The following is a 21,895-nucleotide window of genomic DNA, read 5'->3' as shown; positions in this document are numbered from 1 at the left end:
TATAGGGACCATGGCTCCAAATTTCTACTCTACATATGTAGAACTGTATGTATACAACTGTGTAAGTTAGTATATTTTATTCAGTATTTTTAGTAATCAACAACCATAAATCTTGAATACTCAAATTCAAAACAAACTTTAAAAGAACTGTCAAGAATATAAAGTGGTTAACCTGAGGACTTTGAGTAGACTACATTTACAAGAAGAAATGAAATTCTAAAATCCACCAGATGGTAGATGTTTGTAGTTTTTAAAATGATTAAAAATAAAAGAAACTAGAGGTATAGTTGGGGAAAAAATAAGATAATCTGAAAGGATGTCCACCAAATAATGACATGATGTGATAAATTGTCTCTTATTAGCTTAAACTAGAAAATAAAGATTGGTAGATTCTGAGGGTAAATACTGGAATGCAGATTATATACATCAGAGAACCAAAAAATGTTGGATTTCTAAGGCCAAATTCAGAACACATCTCCAAAGAAGAGTCTCTATATAATAAAATGTTAGTAACTACTTAAGTATCAGAAGTATATTGTACTGTATATAGAAGGAGATGAAAAAACTAGCCAGTTACTAACTTTTTATAGATACCACTTACTTTTCACTTCACTAGTATCTTTTCTTGGAATTCTTTCCAGAGACTCAAAAAAATTTTTAGTTGAGCTAGAGAAACCTATTTTCAATGAGAAAAAATAACATACCTAACAAGGCTTCAGTATTTTTGAAACTGCCAATGTTTTCACATGCTTCTAAGTAAGATGATAGTATAACTGCTGACAAAACAAGCCAATGACACTGAAATCGAATTCCAGAAGAGTCTTACCTTGTGTTCACATTTCTGATCAACTGGCAGTTTCAACCACTCACTGTCATCTCCCATTGTGCTTCCAGGTTTTCCTTAGAATTAAGAGTATTCCCTGGTCAGATAAAGGTAGAAACCTACTTAGCAATCAGGCAATCTCTTAAGACAAAAATAACTTTTCTGAGATTATTATATCATTCATGCAATAACAAGAGTAAAAATCCCATTCTTTGGTCAGATCCCCACTTAATTCAATTAATATTAACTTTTTTTTTTAAAAAGTCACTCAAAAGACAGGGCACGGTGGTGGCTCATGCCTGCAATCCCAGCACTTTGGGAGGCCGAGGCGGGCATATCACCTGAGGTCAGGAGTTCAAGACCAGTCTGGTCAACATGGTGAAACCCCATCTCTACTGAAAATACAAAAATTAGCTGGGTGTGGTGGTGCACACCTGCAGTCCCAGGTACTTGGGAGGCTGACACAGAAGAATCACTTGAACCTGGTAGGCAGAGGTTGCAGTGAGCCAAAATCATCCCACTGCATTCTAGCCTGGGCAAAGAGTGAGACTCCATCTCAAAAAAAATAAATAAAGTCACTCAAAAAATATAAATATAAATATATTCAAGTGTGGGCAACATGATGAAATCCTGTCTATGCTAAAAATACAAAAATCAGCCAGGTGTAGTGGTGTGTGACTGTAGTCCCAGCTACTCAGGAAGCTGAGGTGGGAGGACTGCTTGAGCCCAAGAGACAGAAGTTGCAGTGAGCTGTGATCATGCCACTACACTCCAGCATGGGCAACAGAGCAAGACCCTGTCTCAAAAAAACCAAAAATTTGTTTTTTAAAAAATGATGCTTATATATTTTCACAAATGAGAACTTCTTAGATATAAAACAAAGCTAGAATAAAACTGAATTGCTGAGCTATCTGGCCTTTTAAAAGGCCAAGAAAAAAGTTTTGGAAAAAGTCATACTTTCACCTAGAATTACTTATAGAAAATAATCAATATGGGGGCCAGGTGCAGTGGCTCACGCCTGTAATCCCAACCACTTTGAGAGGCCAAGGCGGGCAGATCACAAGGTCAGGATCGAGACCATCCTGGCTAACACAGTGAAACCCCATCTCTACTAAAAAAACAAAAAATTAGTCAGGTGTGGTGGTGGGTGCCTGTAGTCCCAGCTACTTGGGAGACTGAGGCAGGAGAATGGCTTGAACCTGGGAGATGGAGCTTGCAGTGAGCTGAGATCGCACCACTGCACTTCAGCCTAGGTGACAGACTCCATCTCAACAAAATAAATAAACAAGTAAATAAAAGAAAACAAAGAAAATAATCAATATGTAAAAGTGTTGATGCTGCCAAGCTCCTTCATTCTGGCAAACATGACTAGTCAATGTTTACATAAACGACTACAAAATTAAATCCCTGAATGAACCTTTATACGTATTCTTTATGTAAACCATTTTTTTTTTTTTAGTGAGGCTTACAGTCAACATCCTTTTAATAACTTTATGCTACCTATCTTCTTTTTTTTGAGACAGCATCTCACTCTGTCATCCAGGCTGGAGTGGAGGGAACACGATCTTAGCTCACTGCAACCTCCACCTCCTGGGCTCAAGTGATCCTTACACCTCTGCCTCCCGAGTAGCTCGGAGTTGCTGGGACTGCAGGTATGCACCACTATGCTCAGCTAATTTTGAAATTTGTTGTAGAGACAAGGTCTCATTATATTGCCCAGACTGGTCTCGAACTCTTGGGCTCAAGTGATCCCACTGATTGTGAGCCACCACAACCACCCCTATGCTATCTATCTAGACAACACCTTTTTCTTATTATAAAAGTAATGTGTGTTAACTGCAGAAAATTTAGTAACTACAGAAAAAACATAAGTATTAAAACACAATTTCACCACCACCTAATAACCATGATGAACACTAAATTATGTATCCACTTGACTCCTTCCAGTTTTTTTTTAATACACATGTAGTATATAAATTATATGAAAAAGATAGGCATAATCCTCTTATAACATTTTTCTTATATGATCACAAACATTTTCCCAGATTTGAGACTACGATGTTTAAAGTCTACATAGTATTCCATTTTATGAATGTACCATAATTATCATCCCTACCATTGGACATTTGTTTCCAATTTTTCTTTTTCATTTTTGAGACAGGGTCTCACTCTGTCACCCAGGCTAGAGTGCAGTGGTGTGATCACAGCTCACTGCAACCTTAACGTCCTGGGCTCAAGTGATCCTCCCAACCTCCGCCTCCAGGTTCAAGTGATTCTTTCGCTTTAGTCTCCCGAGTAGCTAGGACTACAGGCGCGTGTCACCATGCCCAACTAATTTTTCAGTTTTTTGTAGAGATGGGGTCTCACTATGTTGCCAAGCTGGCCAATTTTTCAATATTAAAAATAACATAGAAGAGGTCCTCCTTAATTCTCCATCCCTAGTTCTGGCCTGACACAAAATATGTTTTCAATAAATATTTGTTTACTGAATATATACTCTGATATTATCTATTCCGAATCAGGCACTGTGCAAAGTACTTTTAAAACATGCTAATTCACTTTGTACTAACATCAACTACATGAAAGAAATATATTCTCATTTTACACTAGATTCATAAAGAGCAAGTAACCTGCGAAAACAACAAAACTGGTAAGTAATGAAATTAAACTAAGATGCAGTCTATGCTTCTTCCTTTACATCTTCTTCCCTCCCATCGCAAAGAAGAAAATATCCCAGAGAAAGATGGAATTGTAAAAGTTTATTAGGATATGTGGAACTTCACTAAGACTCTTCTTCAAAACCCCTAGGATTGCCATGAAACAGCAGCAGCGTAATTTAAAGGAGTCGAGAGAATCTGCAGGAACTCAAATACAGCAATGATGGGAGACAGAATAGTTTAACAGTCTGGAAAACTGTATGGCGTTATCAGATACACATGCCCTACAACCCAGCAACTCTATTCCTAGGTGTATAGCCTAGAACCTGATGCAAATTACACCAGAAAACCTATATAGCGATAGTCAGAGCAATGTTGTTCGTAATAGTCAAAAGCTGGAAACAGTTCACATGCTCATCAAAATGTGCTTTTCAAACTCAGGACCAGTCTTCCCCCACCACCCCCACCAACTGAATACTGGATGTCTGTAAAATACAATAAAAATTATTGTATCTGTGCATTTTTAAAGTTGAATGCCAAATGGTCTAGCTGCTGTGTAAAACCATTTGGAAGTTTCTCAAAAAATTAGAGTATCATATAGGGATGAGCAGACTGATCTGGATTTTATAAACAGATATAAGAAGCCAAGTTTTTGGTACACAATAGAGTTTGATGCCTAAAGAGCAAATAAAATTGCCAACAAAGAGAAGCATTAATAAGATTAATTTGAACTATATATAATGCTTGCTGTGGTTTATCTGATCTAGTCCCTACTAAAGATACATATTCAGAAATTTCAATTATTCAGAGCTCTCAGATTTTTATCCCAGTCTAAAACAGAGGCAAAGACAAGGAGGCCAGCTAAAATAAGTATGTTTTACAGAAATATTATAATCATATACCGCTGATCTAAAAATGTCTACCTAAGAGCTCAAATACCATATAGTCCATGTTATCGCTGAAAAGGTTTAGGTGTAATTGTTTATTTGTAGACTAGAGGTTAAGAAACGTTTTCAAGGTTATACATAAAGGCAGAACTTAGAATAAATTCCAAATTGTCTGATTTTTCAGTTTAGTGTTCAAATAAATAACAAATTTCCTATTAAATATGCACTATATCCCATCATAAAAGAGACCCCAAAATCTGTGCATTTTCTCATTAACCAACCAGTTAAAAGTAAGGGACAGAGAGATTAAGTCATGAGTAATATTAGAGCTGGGCCTAGAACCTATGTCTCCTACTTCTCAGTCTATCTCTCTTCCCTACAACCCATGGGCCCAAATGTGGTGTCTTTTTAGTTTAAATTCCTGTATTTTGACAATCTATAAGAGTAATTACAGAGCTACTGTACAGATTATTTTCTCTTCTACTTAGGAAAAAACCACTGGCAGTACGACTATTTTATGGCAAATTCGCAAGCTCTTGACCTACAAAAGCTCTTCACTATCACAATACAAGAGATCTGAATTTGATTACCATTCCTGGACTCTCACTTCTGGCTAAGGAGATGCTATTGCAGAAGCACAGAATTATGTGAACAGAAGTTTGAGAAAAACTTCTGCTGCATCAAAAAGCAACCTATTTGAATGACCACTAAGTGTGATGATAGGCTCATTAAAAAAAAAAATTGTTAAAAAAAAAAAAAGCAGTGCATACACATGCCCAGAAATCTACTCAAACCATGTCTAGGAAGGACAACTGGATTAAAGAAACATAACAACTATGTAACTGTCATAGAAAACTTAAGATTTTTATTACTTAACCAAAATCTGACAAAATCCCATCTCTGAGTAGCAGGTGGCAAAAATGACAAGACTTTCCCTCAAATTAAAAAAACCTCACTGTCTCCAGGTATTTCCCATTAACAAGGACAAGTGTTATCCTCTTGCTGGAGTATTCTGCATTACCAGGCAGCCAGAAATCTGAACTGTTTTCTAGCAGATTATCTCAAACTTTGGTGTGTTTGCTTTCCTAATCTTGGGATGGTGGTGTCCCACAAATTCCTTCAGAGACAGAGAGGGGTAAAGAGCTGTCTCTTTCACACGGTGCTCTTCGTATCAGGAGGAAAAAAGGTTAACTGGACTCTTCCTAAGAGATGATCACTGTCAACATATCCAAAAGGGGTATGGGATACCACCAATACAGGCCTCTGGAGAGACAGAAAGCTAAACCTGCTGTGAATTAGGACAACGTGGAGTTGCTGCTCGACTGTACCAAGGTAGATGAAAACCTAATGCTTACTCATCCCAAAGCTACCAAGGTCTTCAAATACCGGGGTAAGGATCCAAGGCCCAGAGCAAGAGATTCAGCTCCACCCATTCAGCTCAAATGGGTTATACTCTGGTAAAAGCAAACCTCTCCTCACCCCAAGTAAGAACCAGGCGGGGGCAAAGCCAGGTCGTGGGCACTGCTCACCCACTGCATACCCAAACAAGCACCCTACGGCTGCTGTCACCACCCAGAAGTAGAGCAGATGCCCTGGCTTTAGCTCACTGCAGCCGGCATTGTTTATGCTCTTTCGCCGTCTTAGCCTCTGATAGGCCAGGAAAGTCCCCAGTACTGTCCACCAGGACTTGCAGCACGGTCTCGGGATGCTTGCCCCTTGCCCGTGGTTTGACACTTACGCTCCCCGGGCAGGGAGAGGTCAGGGGACCTAAGGTCCAAGCAGGATCAGCAGGAATACCCGGCAGGCTGTGGCGGCGGCGGCGGCGGCGGCAGCAGCATTGGTGCTGCAGACCGCTGGGAAACGCCTCCTCCGAGGGCGGGGCCCGGAGCGCCACTGCCAGAGTGCCCGCCCCACCCTCAGTTCCTCTCTTCGCACACACTGAAAGCTTAAAGGGGCCGCAGTGTATCTTCGCCCAGAGGTTTGCAGGCCTCAGGCGCTGCTTCCAGGTCATAGGCTTTCCAAGGCAAGAGGCAAATGATGGACCAACTAGGAAGACTACTGCGGTTCGGTGGACCTCTTTTTTTGGTGGTATTACACATAATATTCCAGAAACAAAGGAGATGACCAGTTCCCACTATTACAATCCTAATCCCTCCTCCAAGGGTGAAAAAAATTACTGCAGGTAACAGCCAAAGCATCAAGGTAAATACATAGCCCCTCATTATATGTAAGCTGCTTACTTCATTAAACTCCTTTGGACTTGAGCAGTTCTTCAAATGGCAACTCAAAGGCCCGGAAAAGAACCTAGAATGCTCCACCTCACCTTTTCACAGAATTCCTTCTTTACAAAACTGGACGAAGAATCCTGGTCAATGATACAAGATGAGCAGGAAGGTAACAGAAGGTAAAATAGAAAAATACCAGCCTGGGCAACAAAGGGAGACCCCTCTCTACAAATAAAAAATTAGCTGGGCATGGTGGTACAAGCCTGTAGTCCCAGCTACTGCGGAGGCTGAGGTGGGAGGATCCCGAGCCCAGGACTAGGCTGCAGTGAGCCAGACTGCACCACAACACTCCACCCTGAACAACCGAGTGAAACCTTACCTCTATAAAAGAAAAAAAAGAAAAATAACCTTCCCCTTTTCGTGTGTAAAATATGATCTTTCAAAAATTGCCCTAAAAGTCAATGTAAATAAATGTACAAGTCTATGTAAGTAATCTTGCATGCCAATACAATTGTAAGGTGCAGTCACCTAATTTAATATGAGGAGTTCTTAAGAAAATTGTAGTAGAAACAGCATTAATATTTCAAGGAGTTAAGTCCTAGTCTCTGAGATCTCCAAAGGTTAGCAACTAGTTTTAATTTTCTTTTTGGAGGAAGAGTTTGTCCTGAATCCTAGTTTACAAGGTTTGACCGCATTTTGTGTCTCCCATCATACCAACAGAAAAGATATGTGCTTTTTAAGTCCGTATTACTCTACCTAATTTAGATGAATCAACACACCTCCTTAAAGCCTTAGGCCATCATCATATCAGTACAGGAATCAATGTACTTAAAGACCATTTGTAAGAAACCCAATTTCTCCTATCCCCAACAGGAGTAAAGCAGAAATTTAAGAATCCAAAGAACGGTAATGAATATTGCTCCACCAGAGAACAGACTCAGGTTACTCTTATTCTGAAGGTTTTAGAGAACCCTAAGTTAAAGTTGCCAAGTACCCTTTCCTTACTTGGGTGGGGGCGGGGTAGATAAATAAATAAAGTTGCCAAGTAAAAAACTAATTCAGATTAAAATAGTCTTGATTTTTGAACTGCCAAGACAATCTCATCCTAAAATGCATTTAACTGTAAAGAATACCTCTGAATTAGGTAATTAAGATCTTCCTTCATTATATTCCCATCAAGCTTAACGCTATTCTGAGAGTAATGGTTTGCAGATCAGCCTTTCTCATCAGATTGTGAGTGCCTCAAGGGTAAGGGCTGGAATGTATCTTAATTATCTTTTTCTCCCAATGTGTGATACAAAATAAGTACCCAACAAATATTTACCACAAGAGGTATGACCAACATTTTCTGTTAGGTAGCATTCTAGTGACACAGGACTTCAGTTAACCGCAATAAACATAGTACAATGAGTATATGTGTACATGCACACACAAATGGATAATACCCTGTGCTGTGTTTATGAGTGAATTAAACATTTTAAAAATTAGAGAAAAAAAATCTACTAACAGTCACAAAAAAAGCCAAATACTGTATGATCCCACTTTTATGAGGTATGCAAATTCATAAATTCATAGAACCAGAAAGTAGAATGGTAGTAACCAAAGATAGGGTAGGGGTGTGCCTCAGGAGGGGGATAGGAGAAATATTTAGATACAGAGTTTCACATTAGCAAGATGAGAAAGTTCTGGAGATCTGTTTCATAACAATCTGAATATACTTAACACTATTGAACTGTACACTTAAAAATGGTTAAGACGGTAAATTTTACACTATTGTTTTTATACCATACACAAAAAATGAGACATTCATCTATACAAAAATTGCTTTGCAAATATTTAAAGAAAACAAAAGATGATATGGAAGACAGAAGTAACTATATAAATACAGCTGACCCTTTAATAACATGGATTTGAACCGCACAGGTTGACTTGCATGTGAATTTTTTTCTGCCCGTCACCCCTAATTCAGCAGGACCAACCCCTCCTCTTCCTCAGCCTATTCAACATGAGGATGATGACAAGGATGAAGACCTTTATGATGATCCACTTCCATTTAATGAATAGTAAATATATTTTCTATTTACTGGGCAATAAGTGCAACCCTGTCTCTAAAAATAAAAATAAAAAATTATCTGGGCATGGTGGCGCACGCCTGTTAGTCCCAGCTACTCGGGAGGCTAAGGTGGAAGGACTGCCTGAGCCGAGGAAGAGTGAGTCAAGAGAGGACCACAGCACTCCACCCTGAACAATGAAGCGAGAAAAAATATTTTTTCTTCCTTCTGATTTTCTTAACATCTTCTTTTCTCTAGCTTACTTTACTGTAAGAATACAATATGTAATACATATAACATACAAAATATGTGTTAAACAACTGTTTATGTTATCAATAAGGCTTTTGGTCAACAGTAGGCTATTAGTAAAGTTTTGGGGGAATCTAAAGTTATATGTGAAGTTCCCATTGCACAGGGGGATCCCTAACCTTGGCATTGCTCAAGGGTCAAATGTGCCAATGTGGAAGAAATCCATTAAGTTTTAAGAAGAAATTTGCAAGACAGTATATGAAATCTAATTCCTTTTTTGCGTGTGTGTGTATATATGTGTGTGTGTGTGTATATATGTCTCACATACACATTTACATATGCATTTGTGTAAGCTAATAATGACCCCCAAAGAGATCAAGTTGTAATCCCTGGAACTTGTAAATGTTACTTTATTTGGAAAAAGGGTCTTTGCAGATGTGATTAAATTAAGGATCTTGAGATGGGGGATTACCCTGGATTATCTGGGTAGGTCCTAAAGGCAATCACATATATCATTATGGGCAAGACAGAAGGAGATTTGACACAATGGAGAAAGTGATATGAAGAGGGATCAGAGAAAGATTAGAACAGAGTAGAGTAAGATGGCCACAGGCCTAGGAGTGCCAGCAGCCACCAGAAGCTGGGAGAGGTAAGGAACCGATTCTTTCCTAGGGCCTCTGGAGGGAGTGTGGTCCCGCTGACTGACACCTTGATGTAGGTCCATAAGACTCATTTTGGATTTCTGGCCTCTATACTTTGAGAGAACAAATCCTGTTGTTTTAAGCCACCAAGTTTGTGGTCATTTGTTACAGCAGCCATAGAAAACTAGGACAACATTGTACATGTTTGAATGCACATAAACATTTTCTGGAAGGAGCTGTAGAAAATTGTTAACCATGGCTACTTCTGAGAGTGTGTCTAAGGGTTAAGCAAAGAAATTTTTTGAAAAAACTTTTACTTTTAACTTTAATACCCATCCATGCCTTCTGATTTTTAATGAGCTTCAGCATCTTTTATAATAATTTTATATTTTTTATATTATTAAATTATTTTCATTTACTTTTTCTTTATTTAACTCCCACTTAGATGATAAATAATGCTTTTTAAAGCTTTAAAACTTAAAAATTCCCACTTAGAGCCTTGAAGCTGGATCATCTGCCTATACTCATCCCATAGGCTACACTTCACTTTCACTCTTAACATTTTTCTTGTGTGCATATCTCCTTTGAAAGAAGGAACTCGCCGGGCGCGGTGGCTCAAGCCTGTAATCCCAGCACTTTGGGAGGCCGAGACGGGCGGATCACGAGGTCAGGAGATCGAGACCATCCTGGTTAACACGGTGAAACCCCGTCTCTACTAAAAAATACAAAAAACTAGCCGGGCGAGATGGCGGGCGCCTGTAGTCCCAGCTACTCGGGAGGCTGAGGCAGGAGAATGGCGTGAACCCGGGAGGCGGAGCTTGCAGTGAGCTGAGATCCGGCCACTGCACTCCAGCCTGGGCGACAGAGCGAGACTCCGTCTCAAAAAAAAAAAAAAAAGAAAGAAAGAAAGAAGGAACTCAGTCTTATTCATTATCCCAGCATTGAGCATAGTGCTTTGTACTCTAGTGTAAAATTTCTAAAATGGCACCATTTCATCAAGTCACAGAAGTCTTTTTGTTTTTTGAGACAGGGTATTGCTCCATTGCCTAGGCTGGAGTATGGTGGTGCAATCACTGCTCACTCTAGTCTCAACCTCCCAACCTCAAGTGAGCCTCCTGCCTCAGCCTCCTGAGTAGCTAGGACTACTGGGGCATGTACCACCACATCTGTCTAATTTTTAAATTTTTTTGTAGAGACAGGGTCTCACTATGTGGCCCAGGCTGGTCTCGAAGTCCCAGGCTCAAGCAATCCTCCTGCCTCAGCCTCCCAAAGAGTTGATATTACAGGCATGAACCACCCAGCCAGAAGTCTTAAATATACAATAATTGTATCTTTTTTTTTTTGAGACAGGGTCTTGCTTTGTTACTGAGGCTAGCATGCAGTAGCACGAACACGGCTCACTGCAGCCTCGACTTCCTGGGCTCTGGCAATCCTTCTGCCTCAGCACCTCATATGTCTGGGACCACAGGTATGTGCCATCATGCCCAGCTAACTTTCTTACTTTTTGTAGAGATGGGGTGTCACCATCTTGCCCAGGCTGGTTTTGAACTCCTGGACTCAACTGAACTGCCTGCCTCAGCTTCCCAAAGTGCTGGGATTACAGGCATGAGCCACCACGCCTGGTCTTATAAAGAAAATTTTGTAGGCCGGGCGCGGTGGCTCAAGCCTGTAATCCCAGCACTTTGGGAGGCCGAGACGGGCGGATCACAAGGTCAGGAGATCGAGACCATCCTGGCTAACCCGGTGAAACCCCGTCTCTACTAAAAAATACAAAAAACTAGCTGGGCATGGTGGCGGGCGCCTGTAGTCCCAGCTACTCGGAGGCTGAGGCAGGAGAATGGCGTAAACCCAGGAGGCGGAGCTTGCAGTGAGCTGAGATCTGGCCACTGTACTCCAGCCTGGGCGACAGAGCAAGACTCCGTCTCAAAAAAAAAAAAAAAAAAAGAAAATTTTGTAGAATGTGTATTTCAAATGTGTTGAGAAAACAACAGATATATTTAATAAAATTCCGAAGTAAACCCTTTTCAAAGTGAAAAGAAATCACTCAGTAATATTATTTTGAAATTTTCCAAGATTTTTGCCACTGTTTTCCTAGTTACTTTTTTATTATAAGATCCACTAAAGAGGGTAATTTCATTTTTAGAATCTTTCACTTTGGCAAAGCCATGGCAGTAGAACAGTTGCTTGAAGGAAATCTTACTGCAGAAAGCTCTACTCTAGATTAAATTTAGTGTAAACCTGGAGTCATGTTGAGCTCTGGAGGTAGACAGATTGAGTTGTAAACCTTGCTGTGCCACAAACCAGCTGATCCTCAGTTTTATCAATCATCATAACAATACCATCTTCACGTTGCTCCCTATTTAAGACACACTTCTTGAACATATATTATGTGCCAGGCACTACCCTAAGCACTTCACATGTATTTACTCATTTAATCCTTAAAACCCTTAAGTTGATATTATTATTCCTATTTAATAATAAGGCAATTGAGGCAAAGAGGGTAACTTGCCTAACATGACTCAACTAATCATTGTTGTAAAGATTAAATGTTATACATGTTGGCCGGGCGAGGTGGCTCAAGCCTGTAATCCCAGCACTTTGGGAGGCCGAGGTCGGCGGATCACAAGGTCAGGAGATCGAGACCATCCTGGCTAACACAGTGAAACCGCGTCTCTACTAAAAATATGAAAAAAAAATTAGCCAGGTGTGGTGGCGGGCGCCTGTACTCCCAGTTACTCGGGAGGCTGAGGCAGGAGAATGGCGTGAACCTGGGAGGCGGAGCTTGCAGTGAGCAGAGATCACGCCACTGCACTCCAGCCTGGGCGACAGAGTGAGACTCCGTCTCAAAAAAAAAAAAAAGAATTTCAAATAAATTAGGTAGGTACTCCACCCTAAGATCAAGGAACTCCCCATTCCTTAAGTGTGGGCTACAAACAGTGACTTCCCTTCAAAGAATACAGTATAGAAAAGGAGGGAAAAAAAGTAAATTCACACTGTAGAAACCTCACAAACATTATTTCAGGTCAATATGAACAGTCAAGGTCAATACTAACAGTCATAAATCATGTTGATAGCATGTACCCTTGATATGATGTGATGAAATGGCACTTTAACTCTGTGGTCTTCCTTCCTAAAACCCGTAACTCCAGTCTAATGAGAAGAACATCAGACAAATTCCAGTAAAAGGACATCTTAAAATGTATTTGACTAGTACCTCTCAAAACAGATTAAAAAATTTTTTTAAAATTCAGATCTATAATTTTTCTAGCTTTCTTAGTTGAAGCCTTTCTGAACTAGTCTAAAATAAAGTTAATTTTGAGACTAATTGAGACTGTTGAGATACTGCTTACACCCAAAGACACAGGAACAAACCTGGTGCAGCGGCCCACACCAGTAATCCCAGCACTTTGGGAGGCTGGAGTGAGAGGATTGTTTGAGGCCAGGAGTTCAACACCAGCTTAGGCAACATACTGAGACTGTGTCTCCACAAAAAGAAAAAATTGAGGGCCGGACACGGTGGCTCATGCCTGTAATCCCAGCACTTTAGCACTTTGGGAGGCAGAGGCAGGCAGATCACTTTAGTCCAAGGGTTCAAGACCATGCTGGGCAACATAGTGATACCTTGCCTCTATTAAAAAAAAAAAAAAAATTAGCTGGGCGTGATGGCACTCGCCTGTAGTCCCAGTCACTAGAGGCTGAGGTGAGAGGATCCCTTGAGCCTGGGAGGCGAAGGCTGCAGTAAGCAGAGATGGGGCCACCACACTCCAGCCTGGGAGACAGAGTGAAACCCCATCTCAAAAAAATAAATAAATAAATAAAATAGCTGAGCCACCCTTGCCACAGTATTTTTTTTTTTTTTAGAATATAAAAATAAAAAAATAAAGACACAGAAACACAGCCAACTGGTTAGTCAGATACTGTTTTGGTCACTTTGTCGTACAAAGAAGATGATGTCAGTTTTGGCCAATTTTGTTCAACAAATATTTTTGACCACCTAGTTTGTTGCAGGCATTGTTAAAGCCACTGAGGTAACCTCGCAGGAAAAAAAAAAAATCTATGCTGTGCTTTCATTTCTACGAGAAAATCTAACAATATATAGACAAACAATAAACAATTACATAACAATATATGCCATGAAGTAAATAAGGAAAAGTGAAGTAAAAGTGACCAAGAGGGCTCCTCTAATTAAGAGCTCAGAAAAGTATCTCTTTAAGGAAATGACATTTAAGTTGAGGCCTGAGAGTGCCCGTAATATAGGCTGGGGGTAGGGGTAGAGTGAAGTGGGAAGTTCCAGAACAGAATGCAAAGACAGAAAAGAATAAGCATAATGTGTTGGAGTTACATACATCAAGCAGGTAGAGTAACTGCCCTGATAGAAATGACCTAAGTAATGTATTCTAAACTCCAGAGGCAAGAATAGGAAAATCATTTAAAAACCTTAAAACTCTCCAACATTAACTACCAAGAATCCATCACTCCTAATTAGATTAAGAACTCAATTTTTATGCATCCCTTTAGCTACCTCCTGCCACCACTGTCACAGTTGTCCATCTCCCATATGGTAAATGCTATTCTGCATTGCCCCATCTTCCCTCTAAAAACTATCATGCTGGTCATTCATATTTCATTGCATCTCTGGTAGAAGTACTTTTTTAAAGGGGCTGGGGGAATTCTACCCAGAAATTGCTCTTGCATTCTCCTACAGATCCCTACTTCACGTAGTACAACCATAGGTTAAGAGCAAAGGCCCTAGAGATAGACTAACCTGGGTTCAAATTCAGGTTTCATCACTTAGTTCTATGATTTTGAGCAAGTTGCACAGCCTTTTAAAGACTCAGTTTCCTCATCTGTAAAACATTATGAGGATAAAAAAAGATAAAATATAGCTGGGCATGGTGGCTCATGCTTGTAATCCCAGCACTTTGGGAGGGTGAGGAGGGCAGATTGCTTAAGCCTAGGAGTTTGAGAACAGCCTGGATAACATGGCAAAACCCTGTCTCTACAAAAAATACAAAAATTAGCTGGATGTAGTGGCATGTGCCTGTAGTCCCAGCTACTCGGGAGGCTGAGGTGGGAGGATCGATTGAGCCCAGGTTGAGGCTACAGTGAGCCATGATTACACCACTACACTCCAGCCTGGGTGACAGAGCGAGACCCTGTCTCAAAAAATAAATAAAATAAAATAAAATGTGGAACCCAGTAGGCATTCAATACATGTTAGCTACTGCTAGTAAAATTATTTGGGCATGTATTTTATTCAAGGACCAGAGCTGAGCCCAGAGGGATTACAGAAACTATAATTTGCTACAGTAAATTGTTTGAGAGATAAAACTGTCAAACTCCCTTAGGTCAGGGCCTTTGTCTTTTTCTGGTTCACCAGTGTATTCCCTGAATCTAGAACAATGTGTAACAGACATTAAGCATCAATCTCAATATCTGTTCAATGAATGAATAAGACCCCATTAAGAAGCATAAGAGAGCCTGGCTTTACCTTAACATATTCATTCCTGTCAACATTTTTAACACTTATCCTAAGGCATTGTTAAAGATGTTTATTATTTTTAATTGCTTACCAAAAACCTAAACAGTGTTCATAATATTAAGGTACTCAAATTTATTGCAATTAAAACTTTGCTGCTGGAGCAGCTGAGAGCTGAAAACATTGCGGTCCCTGGAGCATAGTGTGCCCAGAGAGGGCATGGAAGCTCCATGCCTCTTCCCCTATACCTCACCCTATATAGCTCTTTGTATCCTTTGCAATATCCTTTATAATAAACTGGCTGGAAAACGTGTTTTCCTGAGTGCTGTGAACAGCTCTAGCAAATTAATCAAACCCAAGGCGGGGGTTGGGGGATTGTAGGAATGCCCATTTATATAGTCAGTCTACAGAAGCACAGGTAAAAAAAAAAAAAAAACCGGCCGGGCGCGGTGGCTCAAGCCTGTAATCCCAGCACTTTGGGAGGCCGAGACGGGTGGATCACGAGGTCAGGAGATCGAGACCATCCTGGTGAACACAGTGAAACCCCGTCTCTACTAAAACTACAAAAAACTAGCCGGGCGAGGTGGCGGGCGCCTGTAGTCCCAGCTACTCGGGAGGCTGAGGCAGGAGAATGGAGTGAACCCGGGAGGCGGAGCTTGCAGTGAGCTGAGATCCGGCCACTGCACTCCAGCCTGGGCGACAGAGCGAGACTCCGTCTCAAAAAAAAAAAAAAAAAAAAAAAAAAAAACCTGGGGCTTGGGATTGGCATCTGAGTGGGGGGCAGTCTTGTGGGACTAAACCCTCAACCTGTGGCATCTGACACTACCTCCAGATAAAGAGTGTCAGAATTGGCCAGACACGGTGGCTCATGCCTGTAATCCCAACACTTTGGGAGGCTGAGGTGGGCGGATCACTCGAGGCCGGGAGTTCAAGACCAGCCTGGCCAAAATGGAGAAACCCCGTCTCTACTAAAAATACAAAAAATTAGATGGGCGTGGTGGTGGGTTCTTGTAATCCCAGCTACTCAGGAGGCTGAGGCAGGAGAATCGCTGGAACCCGGGAGACAGAGGTTGCAGTGAGCCAAGATCGCGCCACTGCACTCCAGCGTGGGCGACAGAGCAACTCTGTCTCAATTAAAAAAAAAAAAAAAAAAAAAAAGTCAGAATTGAACTGAATTAGAGGACACACAGCTGGTGTCTACTGCTGAAGAACTACTTGCTTGGTGTGTGGGGAAAAAAATCCCACACATCTGAGGTCACAGAAGTTTTCTGTATTGTGAGAGTATAAGATAAACTTATTAAAGTTTCTTATTCTATATTCTCAGAATTGGTGTCAGAACTGGGATTTGCTAGAATGACTTTGGCTCACAGACACATATGGTTTGGGAAGAAAAAGGATAAAAGGATAGGGATGAAGAACTTTGATTCCTAGGTGGCCAAGTGGTCACCTATGGCAAGGAGCCGAAGTTGTGCTGCCATCAATTACTCAAGGTAAAAATTATCCATGGAATCTAGAGATGGATCCAATTGCCTGGGAGTTGGTTCACAGGATGCACAAGGAAATGCAAACTAATATTAAAAAAGTGAAATGTTGGCTGGGCACGGTGGCTCACGCCTGTAATCCCAGCACTTTGGGAGGCCGAGGCAGGTGGATCACAATGTCAGGAGATCAAGACCATCTGGCTAACATGGTGAAACCCCACCTCTACTAAAAATACAAAAAATTAGCAGGGCGTAGTGACTCACATCTGTAATACCAGCTACTTGGGAGGCTGAGGCAGGACAATCGCTTGAGCCTGGGAGGCAGAGGTTGCAGTGAGCTGAGCTCGTGCCACTGCACTCCAGCCCTGGAGACAGAGTAAGACTTCGTCTCAAAAAAAGAAAAAAAAAAGAAAGAAGGCCGGGCGCGGTGGCTCAAGCCTGTAATCCCAGCACTTTGGGAGGCCGAGACGGGCGGATCACGAGGTCAGGAGATCGAGACCATCCTGGCTAACACGGTGAAACCCCGTCTCTGCTAAAAAATAAAAAAAACTAGCCGGGCGCGGTGGCGGGCGCCTGTAGTCCCAACTACTCGGGAGGCTGAGGCAGGAGAATGGCGTGAACCCGGGAGGCGGAGCTTGCAGTGAGCTGAGATCCGGCCACTGCACTCCAGCCTGGGCGGCAGAGCCAGACTCTGTCTCAAAAAAAAAAAAAAAAAAAAAAAAAAAAAAAAAAAAAAAAGAAAGTGAAATGTTAAATCTCTTGGTTATTGTTTTCTGTAAGAGCTAAAATGAAATTAAAAGAGAGTGGTGGGTTGGACCTTCCTGCTAGACCAAGCTCAGACTTCAGTGAGTGTGAGAGCTTAGGCCTCACACTAGCATCAAAGCTGCCCCCAAGAGAAAAATTTATGCCGGGACCACAGAAAGTGCTTCTAAGACCTTTGGTAACGAAGAAGGTGGTCTGCGAAAACCAAAGAACTATAGAAACCAGGGGGTACAATGTGAAGAAATTGTTTCATTTTGTACATTAGTATCACAAGCTCCCTGAAGGGGACAGTCTGATTCCACCTATAAATGCCAAGTGGAACACCCCAGATCCAGATAAGGCCACGGATATGCTTCATATGCAAGCCATGTGAGACTGGCTTTATGATGACTAGGACATTTGCCCTCTGAATATGCCCACTAGCCAGTCATGGTAAATGCTGTGGTTAAGGGTGACCCCTTAATGTGGATAACCTTACTGTTGCAAAATCAAAAGACAGTTGGAGAAGCCTTATCAAATGTGCTGTCTCAGTTTCCTCTTGTGGGTCTTACAGATGCTAATAAAACTATTAAGTTAAGAGAATAGTGAGACAGAGGACAAATGGATTCATCCTGGAAGGTGGAAATTTTTAAATGGTTATTAAGAAATAAGGTAGCAGGGTGCGGTGGCTCATGCCTATAATCCCAGCACTCTGGGAGGCCAAGATGGGATGATCACTTGAGCCCACGAGTTCAAGACTAGCCTGGGTGCCAAAGGAAGACCTTGCTGGTGTCCCAACATTAAGGGGTTCCAAACAAGTTTGCTATATTTACCCTAGTTTGCAGAAATTATAAGTCAGGAGGCAGATTACAATGAGAAATCTGATCTGAAATTGTGGAGGCAGTAGATGAGTCAAGATAAAGACTGACGAATGGGCAAGAGTCTCTTGGCTCAACCACCTGCTGGGGACCCCAAGCCTTCTGTATACAAGTAGGTAAAATGGTCAGGGAGTGGCGAAGAGAAATTCCTGGGGCTCCTTCATATGGAAGCCCCAGGCACAGTGGTACCAAGAGCCATTGGTGAAGCCCCGAAGAGGGCTACAACTAGATTCAGAGAAGGCCAGGCGTAGTGGTTCACACCTATAATCCCAGCATTTTGGGAGGCCGAGACAAAAGAATCCCTTGAGCCTAGGAGTTCGAAACCAGCTTGGGCAACAAGGCAAAAACCCCATCGCTACAAAAATTTGCCAGGCATGGTGATGCACATCTGTAGTCCCAGCTACTGGAAGGCTGAGATGGGAGGATCATCTGAGCCCTGGAGGTTGAGGCTGCAGTGAGTCATAATCGCAGCACTGTGCTCCAGCCAGGGCAAAAGAGTGAGATCTGATCACAAAAAAAAATTTTTTTTTAATTTTAAAAAAATTAAAAAATTGAGAGAACACAAAGATATAAGTGTTGACAGAACTATGAAAGTTGGAAGCTGTGTCTCCTATACATAAATGTTTTAAGGGAATGGATATTATGTCTGGCTGGGGAACACTTCCCCTACCTGGTATTGTAAAAACAAAACCTGTTGATGAAGTCCTAATAGAAGCTCCAGTTAGAAAAGTTAGGGTTAGCCAGGTGTGGTGGCTCACACCTGTAATCCCAGCACTTTGGGAAGCTGAGGCGGGTGGATTACTTGAGGTCAGGAGTTCGAGACCAGCCTGGCCAACATAGTGAAATCCTGTTTCTATTAAAAATACAAAAACTTAGCCGGACATTGTGGCACACACAAGTAGTCCCAGCTACTTGGGAGGCGGAGGTGGGAGAATCGCTTGAACCTAGGAGGCAGAGGTTGCAGTGAGCCAAGATCACACCACTGCACTCCAGCCTGGGCAAAAGAGCAAGACTCTGTCACAAAAAAAAATAAAAATAAAAAATAAAAGAAAGAAAAGTGAGGGTTGATGGAATTAAGATAAAAGTTTACAGGAGAGTTGGTATATTCAAACACACTTCACGTGAGAGCATAAGAGCTCTACACCCTTCTCCCATACCTACTAGCCCTGTGCCTCTCTTCATCTGTATGATTTGTAGCATCCTTTACAATAAACTGTAAAAGTAAAAAACAAACAAAAAAACACTAAAAAAAAAAAAAAAAGCTGCTGTTAAAACTGAACTGTCAGTTGTAGAAGACTGCGATGGAATTACCACACACCACTGTTCAAAATTCAAAACTGATCAAGACTTTAAAGTAATGGAGAGGCCGGGCGCGGTGGCTTACGCCTGTAATCCCAGCACTTTGGGAGGCCGAGGCGGGCGGATCACGAGGTCAGGAGATCGAGACCATCCTGGCTAACACGGTGAAACCCCGTCTCTACTAAAAATGCAAAAAATTAGCCGGGCGAGGCGGCGGGCGCCTGTAGTCCCAGCTACTCGGGAGGCTGAGGCAGGAGAATGGCATGAACCCGGGAGGCGGAGCTTGCAGTGAGCCGAGATCGCGCCATTGCACTCCAGCCTGGGCGACTAAGCGAGACTCTGTCTCAAAAAAATAAAATAAATAAATAAATAAATAAATAAATAAATAAAGTAATGGAGAATAAAGTAAAAGGCATGTTAATTGTTACGGAATACCTTTGCTTGCCATTGCCTCAGTGAACAGCCTTTAAATTTTTTTTTTTTTTTTTTTTTGAGACAGAGTCTCGCTCTGTCACCCAGGCTGGAGCGCAATGGCTGGATCTCAGCTCACTGCAACCTCTGCCTCCCAGGTTCAAATGATCCTCTTGCCTCAGCCTCCCAAGTAGCTGAGATTACAGGTGCCCACCACCACGCCCAGCCATTTTTTGTATTTTTAGTAGAAAGAGAGAGAGAGACGGGGTTTCACCATGTTGGCCCGACTGGTCTCGAACTCCTGACCTGGTGATCCGCCCGCCTCAGCCTCTCAAAGTGCTGGGATTACAGGCGTGAGCCACGGCGCCCAGCCTAAAATCTTATTTTAAAAAAATTTTACATGAGTTTACCAACTAGATTTAACTTATGGTAGCAAAATAAATTGATTTCACATTTATCTATATCATTAAATTTTATAAAAGCATTACAGTTTGTCCGGTCACTTCAGAGAAGTCAAAAGTCTTTTACAATTTCTTAAAGTTTCAAAAGATTCTTAGTTTAATTTATTGGCTCTTTAGGTCAAAAGGAGGACTTCTCAGGGTGATGAAAATGGAGGAAGGAGGAGCTCACCTTTCTAAAAATGAGTTTTCAATTACTATAATTATGCATAAGAAAGGCAGCATTTCTGGGCCAAGATTTGATGCCTTGGTCCCATGAGAATTAAATTAGAGCCATGCATAAATTTGGGGCGAGTTCTGCAAAAACCACTTCGACCTCTATTGATACTGAATGAAAAACTCATTGTTAAGATTCATCAACACGAATCTATTTTCTAACACACACTAGCCACTCTGGCAACATCCCTTTCATCATTTTCTGTCCAAGAAACAGAACGGAATGCATTTCAATCCTGCCCAACAATGACCACGATTACAAGTGGGGGGAGAGCTCAAAAGTAAGAATCTAGTTCACCGAGCCCCGATCTAAAAGTAGCAAGGCCCAGCCCACATTGCTGGCTATTGTATTGGTTCCCCCACACCTCCAGGGCTGGAAGGACACCTGAACGCTCTCGACACCTTGAGAGAGAGAAAGCCAAACGTTAAGGGCGGGGTGGTGGATGACCGGAATCGTTCACATCGCAGCAAGCCGGGAGGGACACAGGTGTGCGGCCAGGCCCCGCTGCCGCTGTCCTTGCCACGCTCCGAGGCTACAAGGCCCTTCGCAACCACCACAGCCCTAGTAGGCGCTTACTTATTCATTCGCTTGACAATTACGCGAGGGGCACTCTAGCAGGGCCGGCTCTCGGGGCCCCCGCCCCAGTCCCGGTACACCGCTGCCGCCAGGCGCGGCCCTGCGCCGCCCGCGCCCCCCAGACGCTACCACCCGTGCCCCGCTGCGGCGGCGCTGTGACCACCCGGAGCCCACCCCCAGCCTCCGCAGCACACCAGCGCCCACGCCCCCCGCCCTGCCCGCCGCAGGTCCCCTGGCCTCCGCCCCGCTTCGCCGCCTCAGACCTGCCGGGTTCGTGGGGCAAAGGAGGCGCGCGTCTGGAGGCCCCCAGCAGCCCGGGATCCAGGGGCTCCTATGAGCGCGCGATGGCTGCACTCGAGGGCCTCGCGGGTGGGGCCACCGACCACTCACCTCAGCCGGGTCAGAACCAAGGGGCCTGTTCTAAGCCGTTTGAAACCGCTTGGGCCGCCGCACACCCCGCAGTGTCCTCGTTCTTTATTGGTCCTCGACAGACCGCCCATCGGCCTTTTATTGGTCCATTTGAAAGGCCTGTGGGCACGCGCCGCCCGCAGCCTTAAAGGGGCCGCGAGCAGCCGTGTTTCCCTGTGGACTAGACGCTGCCTACACGGGTGGGGACGCTGGTCGCTGCCGGGGGCAAGCTGCCGACGACTCCAGAAAGAAGGGCGAAAGATGTGTGTAGACCTGGGCATCCCTGGCCGTCAGCATGTTTGCTTTATGTAATTACAGATGTTCAAGCTGCTGTCAACACCTGGCAATTTTTTTGGTCATTATTCATTCCCCAGAGATTGACTGTAAGCTAAGTGCTGTAAGGGAAACCAGAGG

At 42.6% G+C, this 21,895-nt stretch overlaps 1 protein-coding gene across 5 annotated transcripts in view; it reads right to left on the bottom strand.

The window, feature by feature from the left end:
• Window positions 1–21,559, bottom strand: part of CKAP5 (cytoskeleton associated protein 5) — a 102,111-nt gene extending 80,552 nt beyond the window's left edge. For 2 of the 5 annotated variants that reach the window (XM_050757518.1, XM_050757522.1), the window contains exons 1-2: window positions 21,464–21,559; window positions 827–920 (exon numbers count right to left, since the gene is read on the bottom strand). In XM_050757518.1, coding sequence (XP_050613475.1) covers window positions 827–883 — 57 coding nt within the window. In that variant the 5' untranslated portion in view covers window positions 884–920; window positions 21,464–21,559. Of the gene's footprint in view, window positions 1–826; window positions 921–6,105; window positions 6,234–21,336; window positions 21,422–21,463 lie in introns of those variants that run through there. The other 3 variants (XM_050757521.1, XM_050757520.1, XM_050757519.1) reach the window with 3 other exon arrangements.
• Window positions 21,560–21,895: the final 336 nt, after the last annotated feature.

Source organism: Macaca thibetana, chromosome 14 (assembly GCF_024542745.1).
Source record: "Macaca thibetana thibetana isolate TM-01 chromosome 14, ASM2454274v1, whole genome shotgun sequence".
NCBI lineage: Eukaryota > Metazoa > Chordata > Mammalia > Primates > Cercopithecidae > Macaca > Macaca thibetana.
The sequence above is the reverse complement of the archived record's forward strand: the minus strand, read 5'-3'. Positions and strand labels throughout refer to the sequence as shown.